This window comes from Mauremys mutica, chromosome 10, assembly GCF_020497125.1.
Source record: "Mauremys mutica isolate MM-2020 ecotype Southern chromosome 10, ASM2049712v1, whole genome shotgun sequence".
Lineage (NCBI taxonomy): Eukaryota > Metazoa > Chordata > Testudines > Geoemydidae > Mauremys > Mauremys mutica.
In genome coordinates, this window is record NC_059081.1 from 35746145 (window position 1) to 35764234 (window position 18090).

Sequence of the window (18090 nt, forward strand, 5' to 3'; positions counted from 1 at the left end):
GCTACTTCAGAGTCCCATGCAGTCTCTCCACTATCTCACTTCCTTAAGAATAGTACACAGCAGATTTATAATGCACTGTACCAATACCTGTCAGAAAAACCTTCAAATTCTCTTGATACAAAAGGTGTGCCCCTTATCTGAAACATCGTAAATAAAGTGGTTAGGAAAGAAATGAGCTCCTTTGAGGCATCTTGTGAAATTATGACTGCAAAGGGGTAACGTGAGTAATAGCCTATAATGATCAACAGTGCCACACAGTCCAATTGAGCAGCTTCAGTTCTCTCCCATGGTCTGTCTATGACTATCAGTTACAAAGGAGCCAGTAGTTCTATGCATTGTGCAAGCTAAGCATGCCTTCACACAACAATCTATATATGAATGCAGCCTTGCCCACCAAGCATAACTATGCAGAAGTTCCTTCATCTTTGTAACTCCCAAGTGTCCTTAACAAGCCACATCCAGGCCAGTTTGTTGCAATGCTGCTGGGATGATCTCTGAGGCTACCTCTGCATGTCAAGCAGCACGTCTTTAACAAGGGCTCAGAACAAATTTTATAGAATATAGACAAAATTTTCTTAAGGACTGGATCCATCCAGTCCACTTGTACCTTGCACAGTTCAGCATCTTGAAGAGTGGGGTCAAGTAGTCTGCCTTAAGTCAATTGGCATATCTTTCAGTAAAAAGCATATAGTGTACTCTGCTGTTTCTGCATATGAGGGTGCCAAGCCAGGAGAATTTCTTCCAAGAGCGTAGGCATGTAAGTTATACCTGTATTTGACGTGTACCAAATCAAAGTCATACCGCTGCAACTGAATAAACCATGGCAGCTGTCTTACACTCAACAGGTCAATGGTTTTATAACAGAGGCCCAAAATAGGCACACAGTGAAATGTCTTCCCACTAAGTTGACTTTGAAGCATACAATAGCAAAAGCCATAGCCAAGAATTTTAGATCAATCTGGGAATACTTTGTTTCCATCGGGATGAGAGTATAGGATGCAAATATAACCAGCCATGCCTCCTAGAGCACAACTGCACCAGACACCAATTACATGCATTAGTCTGAATCATTACGGATTTCCATGAATCAAAATAAGCACGGGATTGGATCCCACAGAAGGCTTGATGCAGGGTTTCAAAACTTGGCTTTGCTTCTTTAGTCCAAAAGAATTGTCCCTGGCCCTGTTAAATTCCACAGCAGCTTCGCAAAGATACTAAAATGGAGGAGAGGAGGTCTCCCAGGGCAAGGAATAAACTGCTATGATCAGTGAGTAATGGTAGCGAAACAACGATTTGTAGCCTTTCAGGTGTCAGTTTCATACTATTGGCTGACAGAGAATGCTTAGAAACGCTACAGGATCTTTTGCAAAACTGCACTAGACCACATTCAGCTTTTTGCCAGCTTACTGGAGTTGAGTTAGCACCTGATCCAGAATAGCGTTATGCTCAGGAAAGGTCTTTGGAAAGACAACAGTGTCATTCAAATATCAATATGCACCCTGGATATTATCAAGGAGTTGAGAAACCACTCTCTGAAATACCTTAGGGGCAGAGACTAAGCCAAAAAGGAGTCGTTGATACCTCCCAAATGGCATGCTGAAAGTCAATAACCACTGCGAACTTTCAGCCACAGATATCTGCCAATAATCGGATCGGTAATCCAACACAACAAAAAACCAGCATGTCATCTCTTTGATGGCTAGCAATTGAAACTATTCATGTTTCATATACTTATTAAGTACCCTAAAATCTGTGCACTTCAAGTGTTACCATTTTTTTTGTATATGATCACGTGGGTAAGCTACAGTCTGTGAGCCCTTTCATCTCCCAAATGATACCATTATCTTTCATGAGCTGCAGTTCTGCTCACATCTTGTCCACAAGTGTAGGAGATACACAACATGCAGGCAGTGCAAAGGGCTTGGTGTTTGAATCCAACTGCAGAGAATACACATATCCCATGGACAAAACACTATTACCATGTGTCTGACGAAGTGGGTATTCACCCACAAAAGCTTATGCTCCAATGCTAGGTATGAGCAGCAAAGAGTCCTGTGGCACCTTATAGACTAACAGACGTTTTGGAGCATGAGCTTTCGTGGGTGAATACCCACTTTGTCAGATGCATGCTAGGTATGTAGCAGCAGGCCCTGAGTAGCTGCATATACCCAACACTATGTGTACACACACACTAACTGGAACACTGAGTCCAGGGATCAGGAACCAGGAAACATGCGTCTGACGAAGTGGGTATTCACCCACAAGCTTATGCTCCAATACATCTGTTAGTCTACAAGGTAAACCACCGGACTCTTTGTTGCTTTTTACAGATCCAGACTAACACAGCTAGCCCTCTGATACTTATTACCATTAAATAAATCATTGGGTCGGCTGGGTATCCTATTCTGGCTGACATAACCACAGGTTAGGTGTCCTGTGTTAATTTATGCATAACACCAAGCTGCAAGCAGAGATCACAGGACAGTAATGGTACAGCATCTGTAGCCCTGCCTTTAACAATGTAAAATTTTGAAGTCAAGGCTAGGCCTTTGTAGAGCCCAGAGCTTACATCTTCACCCACTGTCTGTAAAACACACACATTTCCAAGCTTTTAGAATAATTGTAGTCAGGCTAATGTCCAGATAAGTGTTCTCCCCTCTGGGTTAGTTCATAAACTCAACACCTTTATCCACCATGAACTTCAGCAGTGTACCATTAATCTCGACAATACAGGATATCAGCTCTAGCACCTTGCCATATGAGAAGATCATAGAGAAAATATCAGAGTCCCTGGTAAAGGTGATTTAATGTGACTTCACATTCACAGTATGCACTTGAGGTCTCAGATCACTCTGAAACAATGTACAACATCACACTAATGTTAAGGGTCCTTCCTTCCCACAAGACCAGCACATAGCAGTTCTACCTAGACAGGCAAGGAAATTGGCCAAGTGATCCATACTACTATAGTGGAAACAATGAGGAGCTGTCAACTTTCGTTGTCGAAGCTGTAGGGCAGAAGTACGTGTGTCATATGATTCTGGAAGACAGAAGTAGGAGTGGCTGATGGTTTAAGAGTAGACAAAAAGGTAGCAGCAGTCTGAGACACAGAACCCCTTTCATCTTGAGCCCTCTCAAATGCCTCACTCTTAACAACCGTGGGATCAAAAATTAGAATTCTAGCATCTTCAGCCAGTAACCATTTGCCCAACTGGTCATTTGCTACACCAATCACAAAAATATCCCTGAGCATGATCATCATACCATCTGCAAATTCACAGACCTAGGTCAACCACTGCAAACATGCAAACTCACATACAGTTTTGTTGGGCTGCTGTCGACCATCAAAAAACATTTTCCTCTTTAGCAGAACAGAATCTCCAGTCTCAAAATATGTGTTGAGACTCTGCACAGCCATATCAAAGAAGGACTTGCGAACTAGGAACCCATCATAAATATCAATGTCATCACAGCCTAAGCAGTGGAAAATTGCAGGATCTGCACATTATTTGGAAATGTTCCAAATTAAGTATCTCCAGTCAACAGCCAAACAATGTATAGGCAGCATAGGGTGCAGAATAGAAGCATTAGTTGCCATAAAATTACACGCTGGTGCACCCCAGAACAGCCATCCCAAAACACAAGGAAATTGAAGGAAAACATGCAGGTAGGTGGTCAATCAAAACATGTAATTAGGCGCCAACTTCTTCTGGTGCCGGTGGGTGCTCGATCCCCCCTGCTCCCCGCCCGATTCCATTCCTGCCCCATCCCCATTCCAACCCCTTCCCCAAAGTTCCCGCCCCAACTCCATCCCCTCCCTGCCCCTATTGGACCCCTTCCCCAAATCCCCGTCCCGGCCCCACCTCTTCCCTGCCTTCTCCTCTGAGCATGCTATGCTCCCGCTCCTTCCCCTCCCTCCCACAGCTTGTTATGCCACGAAACAGCTGTTTCATGGCGGCAAGTGTTGGGAAGAGAAGTGGGGATGCAGTGTGCTCAGGGGAGGAGGCAGAGGTGAGCTGGGGTGGGGAAGAGAGCTTGGCTGCCGGTGGGTGCACCCACCAATTTTTTCCCGTGGGTGCTCAAGCCCCAGAGCATCCATGGAGTCCACGCCGATGGTATTTACCATGAACCAGATAAGTCAGCAACAGCCTGAACAACAAACAGTATAACTGTCCAAATGCTAGGTATGTAGCAGCAGGCCCTGAGTGGCTGCATATACCCAACACTATGTGTGCACACGCTAACTGGAACACTGAGTCCAGGAAACACACAGGAACAGGGAGCAGGAAGCAATAAGCAAGAAGGCAAACCACTCCCTGTTCCCAACTCAGATGGCAAGAACTCTGAGGAATATATGGCAACCACTGAAAAGCAGTGTATCCTACCAAAACCGGAACATTTACAAATAAATTCATACTGTGGCCACAAAAATCAGTTTGTGTCTGTGACATCACAGGGCGTACACAATTTTCATTGAGGCTGCCAAGTTGGCCACTCCCATGCTACGGGTTTTAAAGTCTAATAGTGCATTAAATTCAACAGGTACGGCATAAGAATAGGCTTAGTAAACAGCTACCTTTTTATTGATGTAATATGGGTCCAGGTCCTCCAAGGGCTCGGACACCATTCCCGGAGGTATGTCGCCATAAATAAATGGCAGTGTCTTTCCTGCCTCCAGGCCACTGTTTGGCTTTGGGCCATTTTCTTCACTGACATCATCATCTTTATGGTCTTCTTTGAGACAATTAGCCTTTTCTTCAGTGACACGTTGTTCAATAGCTGCAAGAGACTCTCTAGTGAAGTAGAAGAAGCTGTCAGGTCCCGGTGGTACCAGCAGTGCCTGCGCCATCTTTTCATTCTGCAAATTTTAATTAATGTTTAGCCTCTTGTATAAGAAAGTTCTAGAGAAACAGAAGGAAAAAAAGTTAGGAAAACAAGCATTCAACAGGAACAAAAATCAAAACACTCCCTGGGGTTTATTTAATGTCTTATCTGGTTTTACCTACCAGCAACTGAAAACTCAAACTGTCTAAAACATTAAGGTTGAGATTTTTCAAAGACACCTGAGGAAACTGGGTGCCTAACTCCAATAGGCTCCTTTGAAGATCACTGCATAAGGATCCACTTCTGCCACAATATCAATGGGATTTATCTCCTGAGTACCAGGAGCTGCAGGATCAGACCTAAAGCAGAAATCAAACTCTTGAAAATAATAAAGTTTATGCCATCAATACATACTACAGTTAAACCCTGTTATCTCGACGGCCTAGGGGTTTGCCAAAAGCCATCGAGATAACCAATGATCGAGATAAACCCCTATCCACCCCCCCACCCCCTCCCTGCCCCCTTACCGCGCTGCCTGCACGTGGCTGGATCCGGCAAAGCGGAGCCGGGCGGACGGACGGACGGGCGGGCGGGGAAGCGGAGCCGGCGGGCGGGCGGCAGGCGAAGCCGGGACCAGGTATGTGGGGCGGGGACGGGCAGGGACCAGGTATGCGGGCCGGGCGGGTGGGCGGGGACAGGCAGGGACCGGGTATGCGGGGGCGGGGACCGGTGGGCGGGGAAGCGGAGCCGGCGGGCGGGCGGCAGGAGAAGCCGGGACCAGGTATGTGGGGCGGGGACGGGCGGGGACGGGCAGGGACCAGGTATGCGGGCCGGGCGGGCGGGCGGGCACAGGCAGGGACCGGGTATGCGGGGGCGGGGACCGGCGGGCGGGGAAGCGGAGCCGGCGGGCGGGCGGCAGGAGAATCCGGGACCAGGTATGTGGGGCGGGGACGGGCAGGGACCAGGTATGCGGGCCGGGCGGGCGGGCGGGGACGGGCAGGGACCAGGTATGCGGGGGCGGGGAAGCGGGGACCGGCGGGCGGGGAAGCGGAGCCGGCGGGCGGGCGGCAGGAGAAGCCGGGACCAGGTATGTGGGGCGGGGACGGGCGGGGACGGGCAGGGACCAGGTATGCGGGCCGGGCGGGGACAGGCAGGGACCGGGTATGCGGGGGCGGGGACCGGCGGGCGGGGAAGCGGAGCCGGCGGGCGGGCGGCAGGAGAAGCCGGGACCAGGTATGTGGGGCGGGGACGGGCGGGGACGGGCAGGGAGCCGGTATGCGGGCCTCGCGGGCGGCGGGGACAGGCAGGGACCGGGTATGCGGGGGCGGGGAAGCGGGGACCGGCGGGCGGGGAAGCGGAGCCGGCGGGCGGGCGGCAGGAGAAGCCGGGACCAGGTATGTGGGGCGGGGACGGGCAGGGACCAGGTATGCGGGGCCAGGCGGGCGGGGACAGGCAGGGACCGGGTATACGGGGGCGGGCGGGGAAGCGGAGCCGGGCGGACGGCCGGGCGGCGAAGCGGGGAACCGCGGGGCTGGGGAGCCGGGGAGCGGGCGGCTGGGGACACGGTGGGTCGGGGACGCGGGGAGCCGGGCGGCTGGGGACGCGGGAAGCGGGCGGCTGGGGAACCGCGCGGCTGGAGAGCCGGGGAGCCGGCGGCTGGGGACGCGGGAAGCGGGCGGCTGGGGAACCGCGCGGCTGGAGAGCCGGGGAGCCGGCGGCTGGGGACACGGTGGGTCGGGGACGGGCTCGAGATATTAGGGTTCGGCAAATCGACATAACGGATGAGAAACTCATAAGCCAAAGAGGGAGTCTGGCGGTTCCACTTGTAAACCGTCGACTTAACAGGATTGGCAAGTTAACCGAGGTCGACATAAATGGGTTCGACTGTACTAGTTTCTGGTATGTATTTAAGTTACCTACTTAAAATATGAATTGACAGCTACAAATAACGACTAAAATCTTTACAATTACTGTTATCTGACTCCTACCCTCTCCTAAAGCATTGTACAGTAAAGGACTTGAATTATTTCACAGCTATCTAATAAAAAGCTAACCACTTAAGCTTTTCCATTCCATTCAAATTATATCTTTAGCATAGTGATACTGATTCTTTTTGGCAAAGCTGGAGGGGAAGCAATAGGGACTTCACAGCTGAAGCCACTGAAATTAACAAGAGACTGTGGCCAAATTTGCATGAAATTTATCACTTCTCTTGCCTGAGGAAAACCCAAGACAATACAAATACAATTTTAAAAAGTCTGGAAAACTGAATCAGACTACACATACAATCTCCATTGCTAGTTTCACAACCCCTTGATCTTTCTGTACAGACAGGCAGCCTTATAGGTCACTATAAACTGTGCCGTGCCCTCTGCATATACCTGGCCTGATTTTCACAGGTATTAACTACCTGCAGTTCTCATTGGCTTCCCCAGAACCTATGGGTACTGAATTCTTCTGATGATCAAGTCAACTTCATAAACAAAGATACACTGAGATAATGAGAAACGGTCATAACTTGACAATCAGCTTTACTTTTGAAGTTTCAAATGCTGCAAGTAATAAAAGCTAATACCATTTGTTTCCTGAAGTGACCCAATAATTCTGTTAAGAAAAATAATTTATTACAGTTGCCATTGGTGAGACCCCAATTCTACAAAGACTTGTGTCTGTATTTAACTGTACACATCGAGTTGTTCCATTGACATCAATGGTATTACTCACAGTGCATAAAGCTAAACACATAGTTAAGGTCTAATGGTTGGAAAACAGTTTCCAATACAGCCCTGTTTTTATGCCCTGGGAACTTTCCAGAATATTCACCATTAGGGCTGAACTTTTCCATGGTTTAATCTCAACCCAAAAAATTTTTTTCTGAAAACTTGACCAAATTTCCTTCAGCCATTTTTGAGCAGAACACTCAGAAAAACAAAATAAATAAATAAAAAAACCCTCACTTTCCCCATGAAATTCTAACTGCACCTTTTATAAACAGGGTTACAGCAAAACTGGCACAAATCTGAAACTGGGCATGGATAGAATTTTCAATGAGGACTCATGCCTTTGTTTACATAGAAAGGCAGAGAGAATTAAAAATGAAAGTTATAATTCACTAAAAGAAAAAAAACCAAAATGCTCCTGAGCAGGTTCAGCAATAGGCATTTGTTTTTTCCAAGATCAACTACACACTGAACATTTCAGCCCAAAAGATGAACATTTTGAAAAGTTGTGAGCATATGAAAAAACGGGGTTTAGAAGGGATCTCATTTTCCAGTGTAACATTATTCAGTGCACCATATATAATAAATGTATTCAAAGCTACACCATTTATAAGAATAAGAGTTTGGACTGAACTAATTTCAAATATAGCCAAAATATGCAAGAACTATTCAGCCTTGTAACTTATCAATAGTCAGGAAACAGGGGGTTAATAAATTCCCTGGTTTCAACTGCAGTCCTAGCTGACATTTGTCTAAAGCAGAAAGTCACAACACAATCTGACCTCTAAGCAACAGGAACACCGACTTAATGCAAAATCCAGATAAACCAATGAGCACAATATGGATGAGATTATATCTTCTGGGATTGTCACATAGTTCAGTAACAATATAGCAGAATCAAATTAAAGGAAAAAGGTTCACATTTCCCTGAACCTGAAAGTATGATAGATAAAATCACATTACTAGAAATAAATGCAAAATATAACTGCAAATTAATTTGATCATTATCACTGGTATATTTGAGCCTACCTGTAGTGCTCAAGTTGAGTTTCTGCAAAGTTATTTTATCTGAGACACTGGACATCCACTATAACTAATAGTTATACTGATTACTTTCCACTCTGCTTTAAAAATATCAAATATATGTTGAACCAATACTAAAGGCTTGTCTACATGAACATTAAGTTCACGGCAAGCTGGGGTGTGAATCTACCCTGCAGCGCCCTAACTGTCCATATAGACCAGAGGTGGGCAAACTACGGACTGCGGGCCGCATCCGGCCCGCAAGACCGTCCTGCTCGGCCCTTGAGCTCCCGGACAGGGAGGCTAGCCCCCAACAACTCCCCTGCTTTCCCCTCTCCCTCCCGGTCTCAGCGCGCCATGCCGCCAGCACTCTGGGTGGTGGGGCTGCGAGCTCCTGCTGCTCTGACTGGCATAGTAAGGGGGCAGGTAGCGGGCGGGTTGGATAAGGAGCAGAAGGTCCTGGAGAGGCAGTCAGGGAACATGGAGCAGGGGGTGGTGGGATGGGGGGGTTAGATAGCTGTGGGAGTCCTGGGGGGCCTGTCAGGGGGCAGGGTGTGGATAGGGGTCAAGGAAATCAGGGGACAGGGAGAAGGGGGGGTTGGATGGGGCAGGGAGTCCCGGGAGGGGGCGGTCAGGGGACAAGGAGCAGGGGGGGTCAGATAGGGGGTGGGGTCCTGGGGGTGGTGGTTAGGGGACAAGGAGCAGGGAGGTTGGATGGGTGGGGGGTTGAAGGGGCAAGAAGTGGAAGGGGGCAAGGGCCAGGCTGTTTGGGGAGGCACAGTCTTCCCTACCTGGCCCTCCATACAGTTTCGCAACCCCCATGTGGCCTTTAGGCCAAAAAGTTTGCCCACCCTGATACAGACCTTGCTGATGCACATTAAACAGTTCAGTTGATCTAGTCCAATCTAGAGGATTAGAATAAAGACCATTAACAAATTGTTAATGCACATACGCAGGGTCCACACGAACATTTAAACTGTGGCAGATTAGTGTCTTAGATTCACCCCACTCCGCTGCAAACTAATTGTCTGTGTAGTTAAGCCCTAATATTCAAATATATTTAACTATTCATCATGTGAGGTACTTCTTAATCTTTCATACTTCTTGATAAAATGAAAACAGTACAGTAACTCCTCACTTAATGTTGTAGTTATGTTCCTGAAAAATGAGACTTTAAGCGAAACAGTGTTAAGCAAATCTAATTTCCCCATAAGAATTAATGTAAATGGGGGGGGTTAGGTTCCAGGGAAAAAACTTTTTGCCAGACAAAAGGCATTATATGCATTTTAAACAGTTTTAAACAATTTTAAACAAGCAATATAATACAGGTATTAAACAGGCTGGCAACTCCCCTGCCCTCCCCCCGTGGACCCCATGGATCAGTGCCTTCCCTCCCCCCGCCTCCTGCCCGTGGCAATCAGCTGGTTTGCGGCGTTCAGGAGGCAGAGGAGGGAGAGGGAGCCTGCATGCCATGTCCTCGCTCCTCCCCTCTCCCCCCAGCCTCCTGAATGCTGCAAACCAGCTAATTGCCGCGGGCAGGAGGTGGGGGGAGCTGGGGGAAGGTGCTGATCCACAGGGTCCGTCGGCGGGTGGGAAGCACTGTGGGGGGCATGGGAAGCTTATGGGGGGCTCCCAGCTGTGGGAGCAGGCAGGAAAACGACATTATAGCGGAGCATTGCGCAACTTCAAACAAGCGTGTTCTGTAATGGAGCAGGGACGTAAGATCGAAACAACTTATGCGAGAGTTACTGTACTCTCTTTTGTTAATCATCACCATGATGAATGCTGCACTCCTCAAATGCAACACTACAAATGCTGAACTTGTACAACTGTCAGAAAACAGAAACAGTGTCATATATTTCAGTAACTAAGATCAGATAAAATGCACACGTTGTCTACACTATTGGGTTAAGTCGACCTAAGTTACACTACTAGTCGATGTAGATTAGACTGACTTACTGCGGTGTCTATACCGCGCTGCGTCGATGGGTAATGCTCTCCCGTCGACATATCTTACGCCTCTCGTTCCGGTGGAGTACCGGAGTCGACCAGAGAGTGCTCTGCAGTCGATTTAGAGGGTCTTCACTAGACCCGCTAAAACAACCCCTACTGCATCGATCGCAGCAGCATCGATCCCCAGTAAATGTAGACATGGCCCTAATCCACTCAAGTGGCACACTTGATGTTTTCTGCAAGCCTATCAACAGTAATACACTGGTGTGAACTGTGCTTGCTAATGTAAATTTCCTATTGACTTAAGACACCACAGAAAGAAATACAAGACACCAGAAATGTGGTTTAACACACCTTGCAACTATCCAGAAATAATTCATCCTTTCTTTGTAATCTGTTCCACCTGGTGGAGGGCCACTGCCAGCCAGCCAACCTGGTCAACCTGTTCCAGCACTGTTCCTGGGACCCCATTGCTCTCCTCTTTTACCAGCGTTAAGGCCATGGGGAACAGAGATTTTTCTCCTCACTAAGCCAGACATAGGAGCCCCGTCCCCATTCCCCAAGTTCTTTCTATGGAACGAGCAACTGCCCTGGGCACCTGGCAAACTTGGGCTGCTGTGGGGAAGTGAAATAACCCCACCCTGTGAGGGAAAATTTCCTTCCCAGCTCCAAACAAATGGCTAGCAGAAGCAAGCAAGCAAGGCCCGCCAAACCAGTCCTACCCTAATGTCATAGGGAGGAGGCGGCTTTTCTTCCTAGCAAAGAAAGCCTTCCCCTGGGATGCACGGGAACCAACAAACTTATGCTACACCTCCTGTACAGCCAATCAATCAGTCACAAAGATCCCGCCCTCAGGCCCATGGGGACAAGGGGGGAGGGTGCGCGTGTGTGTGCGCGTGCGCAAACCTTAAAGCGCCAAAGCTTCCTCATTTCTGAGGCTAGAAAAAGGATGGAAGGTATGGTGTAAACCTTTGTTCACTGCACACTACTTCTCTGCTTCTTTGCCCAGGAAGTCAGTCTGACATTATTATAGTAGTTTAAATAGTTGGATTGTTTTTAAAATAAGCATATTATAAAGAATTAAATAAATGAATGTGATTCTCTCCCAGTACAATGTATTTCTTTGAGTCTCTGCTAATCAAGACAATAGCTTAATAAGCATGCTTTCTAACTCCAGCAGGGTCTACAAATTAAAAGTGTTCACTATAACAGAGGTATTGTATTTCCACACTGTTCTATATAATGTGCAATATTAAACAGTCTCAAAAAACCTACCAATATGCAGATTTTCATAATATGGTATTAATCTGCAGTACTTATACTTCATATGTCATGTATTATACTAATAACCTAATAATTTGCTTTGGTTTTAAAGGTAATTTGTGTAGTAACAATAAATCTAACACCTTTTTGGACTCTTATAGTTCTCTATGGTCTTGTTACGCTGAATGATTGTTACATAATTATTAAATTTTCATTCTTTTCAATTTTATGTAATTGTTTGACAAACAAAGGAGTTTAAAGAGAGGAGCCTAGGGCACAGTTTGGATTTGCCTTGGTTTGCTATGGCAACACTTTCACCTCCCTCGTGGCAATCTTACCCTCCCTCCCAGTGATGTGTAATGCTGTGGTTTGTACAGGTGTGATGATAATAGCTGTTAATCTCCAGATCTCCAAAATACAACATTATTCAATATAAACCTCTAAAGCTGACCAGGCCATTAGAAGTCTGGTTGGTGGCATAGCGGGGTTAAGGCAGGTTCCCTACCTGTCTCCATGCAGCTCGCAGAAGCTGCCAGCATGTCCCTCCAGTCCCTAGGTGCACGGGTGGCCAGGGAGACGCCGTGTGCTGCCCCCACCCCGTGCGCCAGCTCTGCAGCTCCCATTGGCCGGAAACTGCAACCAATGAGAGCTATGGGGGCAGTGTGCCTGCTGGCAAGGGCAGTGTGCGGAGTTACCTGGCCACACCTCTGCCTAGTAGCCAGAGGGACATGTCGCCACATCCCGGGAGTTGCCTGAGGTAAGCAATGCCCAGAGCCCACACCCCGAATCCCCTCCCGCACCCAAGTTCCCTCCCAGAGCTTGCTCCCCACATCCCACTCCTCTGCTCCAGCCTAAGCCCCCTCCAGCACCCCAAACCCTTCATCCCTGGCCCCATATCCCCAGCTGGAGCCCTCACCCCCTCCCACAATCTAGCCCCTGCCCCAGCTTGGAGCCCCCTCCCGCATCCTGAACCTCTCATTTCTGGCCTCACCCCGGAACCTGTATGCCCAGCCAGAGCCCTGACCCCCTTCCCCTCCTCAACCCCCACTCCAGCCCAGAGCCCCCTCCTAGATTCCAAACCCCTCAGCCTCAGACCGGAACCCCCTCCTTTACCCTATACCCTTCATCCCCAGCCCAGAGCCCATACCCTGAGCTGGAGCTCTCACTCTCTCTCTCGCACCCCTGGAGCCCTCTCCCACACTCCAAACTCCTCAGCCCCACCCTCCTGCACTCCAAACCCCTCATCCCTGGACCCACCCCAGAGCCCACACCTCCAGCTGGAGCCCTCACTCCCTCTGCACCCCAACCCTCTGCCCCAGCCTGGAGAAAATGATCAAGTAAGTGAGGGTGCGGGAGAGTGAACGATGGAGGGGGGAGGATGGCGTGGGGGAGGGCTTTGATAAGGGGCGGGACAGAGGTGGGTCCTCGGAGCAGAGGGCAGGGTCAGGGTATTCAGTTTTCTGCAATCAGAAAGTTGGCAACCCTATTCCTATTTCCACAAGAGAAACTGATTTTCCAAACATTTAAAAGAATCACAAATCATGCCATGATGATCAATATCTAAAAAGAATTACCTGATAATATCCTTCCAGATCAAGTGTTCAATATTTCTCTTTATAAAAGATTATGAGTCACTGTCAATTTTTCTAGTCCTCAGCTACCTGTCCTGAAAAGGTCAAACCTAAAACCCATCCCCTTGTCCTCACCCCAAATGCAGGGCCGACCAAAGGATTCAGGGGGCCTGGGGCAAAGCAATTTTGGGGGCCCCTTTCATAAAAAAAAGTTGCAATACTATAGAATACTATATTCTCGTGGGGGCCCCTGTGGGGCCCAGGGCAAATTGCCCCACTTGCCCACCCCCCGGCCCAAGTGCTTACCGTGGAATATTCTCTGACTCTGTGCAGTATCTGCTTCACGGACAGATAGCTAATACAAAACATCAAACTGTCAAAACAGGCATTTGTTTATTTGTGAGTATCACCTACTGGCCATGAGAATGAAGAGTTTGCAGCCACATTCATGTGTTCTTGTGTGTTTCCCTTTAGAACCCTAGTTGGATTTTCCAATTGATTTGATACTGGCATTAATTTTTATAATCTTAAATCATAAAACAGGGCTGATTCTCAAAATAATTTTACAATTACATAATATACATTCATATATTTCAAAATCTGAGTATTACATTTAATTAATCTCACTTAAACAGCTATTATTTACATTGGTGAGTGAAGTAACATTTTCCCTTTGGCAGTGAATAAATATTACTCTTAAGTACTGCAGATTCATCCATCTGAACTGGATGTATTAAGTAACATTTAGGCATTGTATGCAAGTGCCAAAATATCACTGTAATCATCTGTATTGATTTAATTAGTGGTTAGCTCAGTTATCTGCTAAATGCATGATTTCACTCTAGTCATGAATGTTTATAAGTGACATCAGTATTATTCCTGGTTTTAATTTATAGCAAAACACCCCTAATCCTGGGTAGTTTTACATAATTTAAAATGATATAAAAATATTAAAAATTAAAAAATAAGATTCTCTCAGTGGTAGGCTGAACTAGATTGAACCAATCCACATTAACAAATCAACAAAAACTATGCCTATATTCATCTTACCCTCTCATAAAAGTTCCTGCTTTCAACTCTCACTATAATCCAATTTTAAAAAAAAGGATCTTACCACATGTCCTTGTAGGTGAAGAAACTTAAGCTATTTCTGACCTAACGGGTGGGCGGAATGACTAAATTCCAAAGTCAGTAACTGTTCAAAGGAAGGGTCCTGCCACCATCATCCCTTTTTAATTCAGGGGAATGATACCTCAAGTGCCTCTGCTGATCACAGGCATGGCAGTGTTACAGGGCTTTATATGTGAAAAACTGCAGCTTAAAATTCCATTTAGAAGCTGACAGGCAGGCAATGCAAAATTATAGAATATCATGTACCTTCAAGTGCAAAACATTGTTTAATCAACTGGCAGGGCCAGCTCCAGTAGGGGGAAGAAAAAAAAAAGTAAGAAGATAAAGCCAATCGGCAGCACTTCGGTGGCGGGTCCTTCACTCCCTCTCTTCCTCTTCAGTGGCCACTCAAAGAGGAAGAGAGGGACCTGCCGCTGAATTGCTGCCAGAGACCTGGACGTTCCACCCCTTTCCATTGGCTGCCCCAAGCACCTGCTTCTTTGCTGGTGCCTGGAGCTGGCCCTGCCAACCAGAAGCCAAATTCTGCACTGCCTTACATTTCTGAGTTGTCTTAAGGTGTTGCCCCATACCAAGCACGCCACAGTAGTGCAACATCAAAACTGAATGTAATGCATCTCGTTTTTTAAAGTCCTCGATCTAATACATAATGCCATTGTATTTCTAATCCAGACTTGAAGACAGGACCACTTTATCCTTGAGTTTCTTATGTTAAAACCTAGGACTGAACCAAGTAACCTCACATTCGTATAATATGCACAGAAGAATCAGCACTCCATTTAACTTCAATAAGTTACACAGTACACACTATTACATTCAAACTTTTCTCTTTTTTTCCTAAACAGACCCTACAAACCAACATGAAGAAATCTGATTCTTTTCTGTTTCAGTGACAAAAAATGTAGCACCGAGCCACATGCAGTTCTCTAATGCTCACATGGTCCAACACTGTCTGGAGCTGAATGCCTGCTGAAAGCTCTCACAGTCACTTCGATGGGAGTTGAAAGAGTTCAGTACCTTACAGAATCAGTCCTTTAATGAGAGGAAAAAGTGTGGCAAGTCTGCAAATGCAGCTTATGTCATGTCTGCCAACTGGTGGTAAACACTAGCGCAGACTCAAATAATGGGATACTCCCTCCAGTGTCTGAATCTATTGTGGGTGTGCCCTGCACATTACCGCTGCAGAAAGGCACAGCTCTTCTAGATAATCCTAAAGGGACATTCCACTAGCAAATCTAGTAGGAGCTGCACTAAAGCTGTCTCAACTCCCAGTTGCTCTTTGCACATTTTTCTTGGCTTTCCTGTACTCAACATGGATCCAGTGCAGTAGAAACAGTAACACGTGGCAATCATGTTTACACAATAAGAGGAAGTGATTTGTTCCCCTTACTACAAATCATAAAGGATAGGTGCAAGAAAGTGAAGTGGATTAACACCTGCTTACATCAAAAGCCTGAATCTGAGCCTAAAGTCTTATTCTACTTTTCTAAAAATAATTTTACAAATATTCTAATTTTATAAATTATTTTCCAAGTGTCTTAATACATCAGAAATTAATATAATTAAATAAAATTTCCTCCCTCACACCTGTTCCCAATTACAAGTCCATACAATAAAATGTATTCTCCTACTCACTGTTTGCCTGTTATTTTAGGCTTCTTATTTGCCAGACTTCCACTCAAAACTCTTTTTCATCAAGACGCGCCCTGATTTTTACTTCAGTTCCCAGTGGTAATGTCCTAATCATTTTAACTCTGGCTCGTGTCTCCCTCTGAGCATCTTCCCTTCACTCTCTCTGTGCTTTCTCTTGTAATCTTTTCTCCCAAACACCACAAGCTCTGTTCAAGCCTCTGAAAATCTGTTGCTGAGCAACAAGCAAGCAGAACTAGGATGCAGCTCTCATTTCTTAAAGGTGCAACAACCCTTTTAAAAGATGAGAATTTTACGTATTCCATTCTGACTGAGGCATCAACATAGTATCCTCAGAGACCAACTACCTAGGATTAGAAATGCTTTATAATCCATATAGGGGCCAGGGAGCTCCTTCTGTTAAAAATCCTACATATAGACAATAGTTACTCCAAATCTTAATGTCGTTTACTGTGAGGAATCAACAGCACGTTCTCTCTTTTGGGGAGATATTAACAATGTGATGAATCAGCTGAACTATGATGGATCAACAGAGTGCAGTGTGATCCATCTGCTTATGGTCATTCTGCCGCTGCTGTTTTCCTTTGGCAGGGTCAGATTGCATGGCACTTAGGGGGAGTGCATTAAAGAGATGGGATGTTTGGAACCCTGGGTGGAGTACAGCTTTTGAAGGTAGTTGGGAAATAGCATTGGGTGTTAAAGCCCTAGTAGTTGAAGCATCTGTGGTATCAAGGCAAAGTTTGGTATCGCAGCATTCTAGAGAATTACAAGTGAAAAGCTCAGTTCCAGTGAAGTGAAAAGGACAGTTGTAACAAACCCTTGTGCTACAGACACAGTTACGAGATAATTCATAGTGATTAGAACCTAGAGCCTTCAGTTTTATAAATAAAGGCCTCTATCACTTGAACTAAAAGTAAAGCCCTCCAAAGGTATCTGGGGGTTATAGTGGATCACAAATTGAATGCGAGTCAACAACATGATGCAGTTGCAAAAAAGGTTAATATTCTGGGATGTATTACAGGAGTCTCGAATGTAAAACATGGGAGATAGGGCCAAGTACCACAGGACAACTGAGTGCCACACTTTAGAAAAGATGTGGATTAACTGGAGAGAGACCTGAGGAGAACAACAAAAACAATAAATGGGTTAGAAAACCTGACTTATGAGGAAAGATTAAAAATAACCTGGTCATGTTTAGTCTTGATAAAAGAAGTCTGAGGGGGCACCTGACAACTGTCTTCAAATATGCTAAAGGCTGTCATTCAGAGGATGGTGATCAATTGTTCTCTATGTCCACTGAAGATAGGACAAGAAGTAATGGGCATAATCTGCAACAAAAGAGATTTAGGTTAGATATTAGGAAATCTCAGGGCTTTCCAACTCTAAAGGACAATTAAGTCCTAGAAGAGATTACCAAGGGAAGTTGCAGAATCCCCATCATTGGAGGTTTTTAAGAGTGTGTTAGCCAAACACCTGTCAGAGATGGTCTAAATTTATTTGATCCTGCACAGGCATCTAGACTCTCGAGGCCCCTTCCAGCCCTACATTTCTATGATTCTATAAGGGTGAGTAGTATTAAGTCCCATATCCTCTTTGTGAGTCAGCTACTATACAGCGATCATCACATACGCAAATCCAGTGTATGCGCCCTTGTTGTAGACAAAGCTGATCTTGAGCATCTAATATGTACAGAAGTTCAAATTCAACAAATGAATGCCAGTCTCTAAAAAGTCTATGTGCTGCAAGAAAAAGACAATTATTAAACACATCACATATTTTTCCCTATGGAACTTGCACTAAAGCTATTGCTACAGGTCTCTACAACTTTATTATATATTTCTACTATGTACACCTAAGAGCCCTAGTCACGGATCATGGTGCTAGATGAAGTAAAAACACAGAAAAAGAAAAAACCCTTGCCACTTCGGGGGCTCGCAAGAAGAGCTCCCAGAAATTCC

The 18090-nt window shown here is 46.1% G+C and overlaps 1 protein-coding gene across 1 annotated transcript in view; it reads right to left on the minus strand.

Annotated features, from left to right (window-relative positions):
* Positions 1–18090, minus strand: part of LOC123378511 (sodium channel protein type 2 subunit alpha-like) — a 189467-nt gene that overhangs the window by 121067 nt on the left and 50310 nt on the right. Inside the window, exon 2 of the mRNA XM_045032407.1 lies at positions 4577–4901. Within this exon, the coding sequence (XP_044888342.1) occupies positions 4577–4849 (273 nt within the window). The 5' untranslated portion in view covers positions 4850–4901. The remainder of the gene's footprint in view (positions 1–4576; positions 4902–18090) is intronic.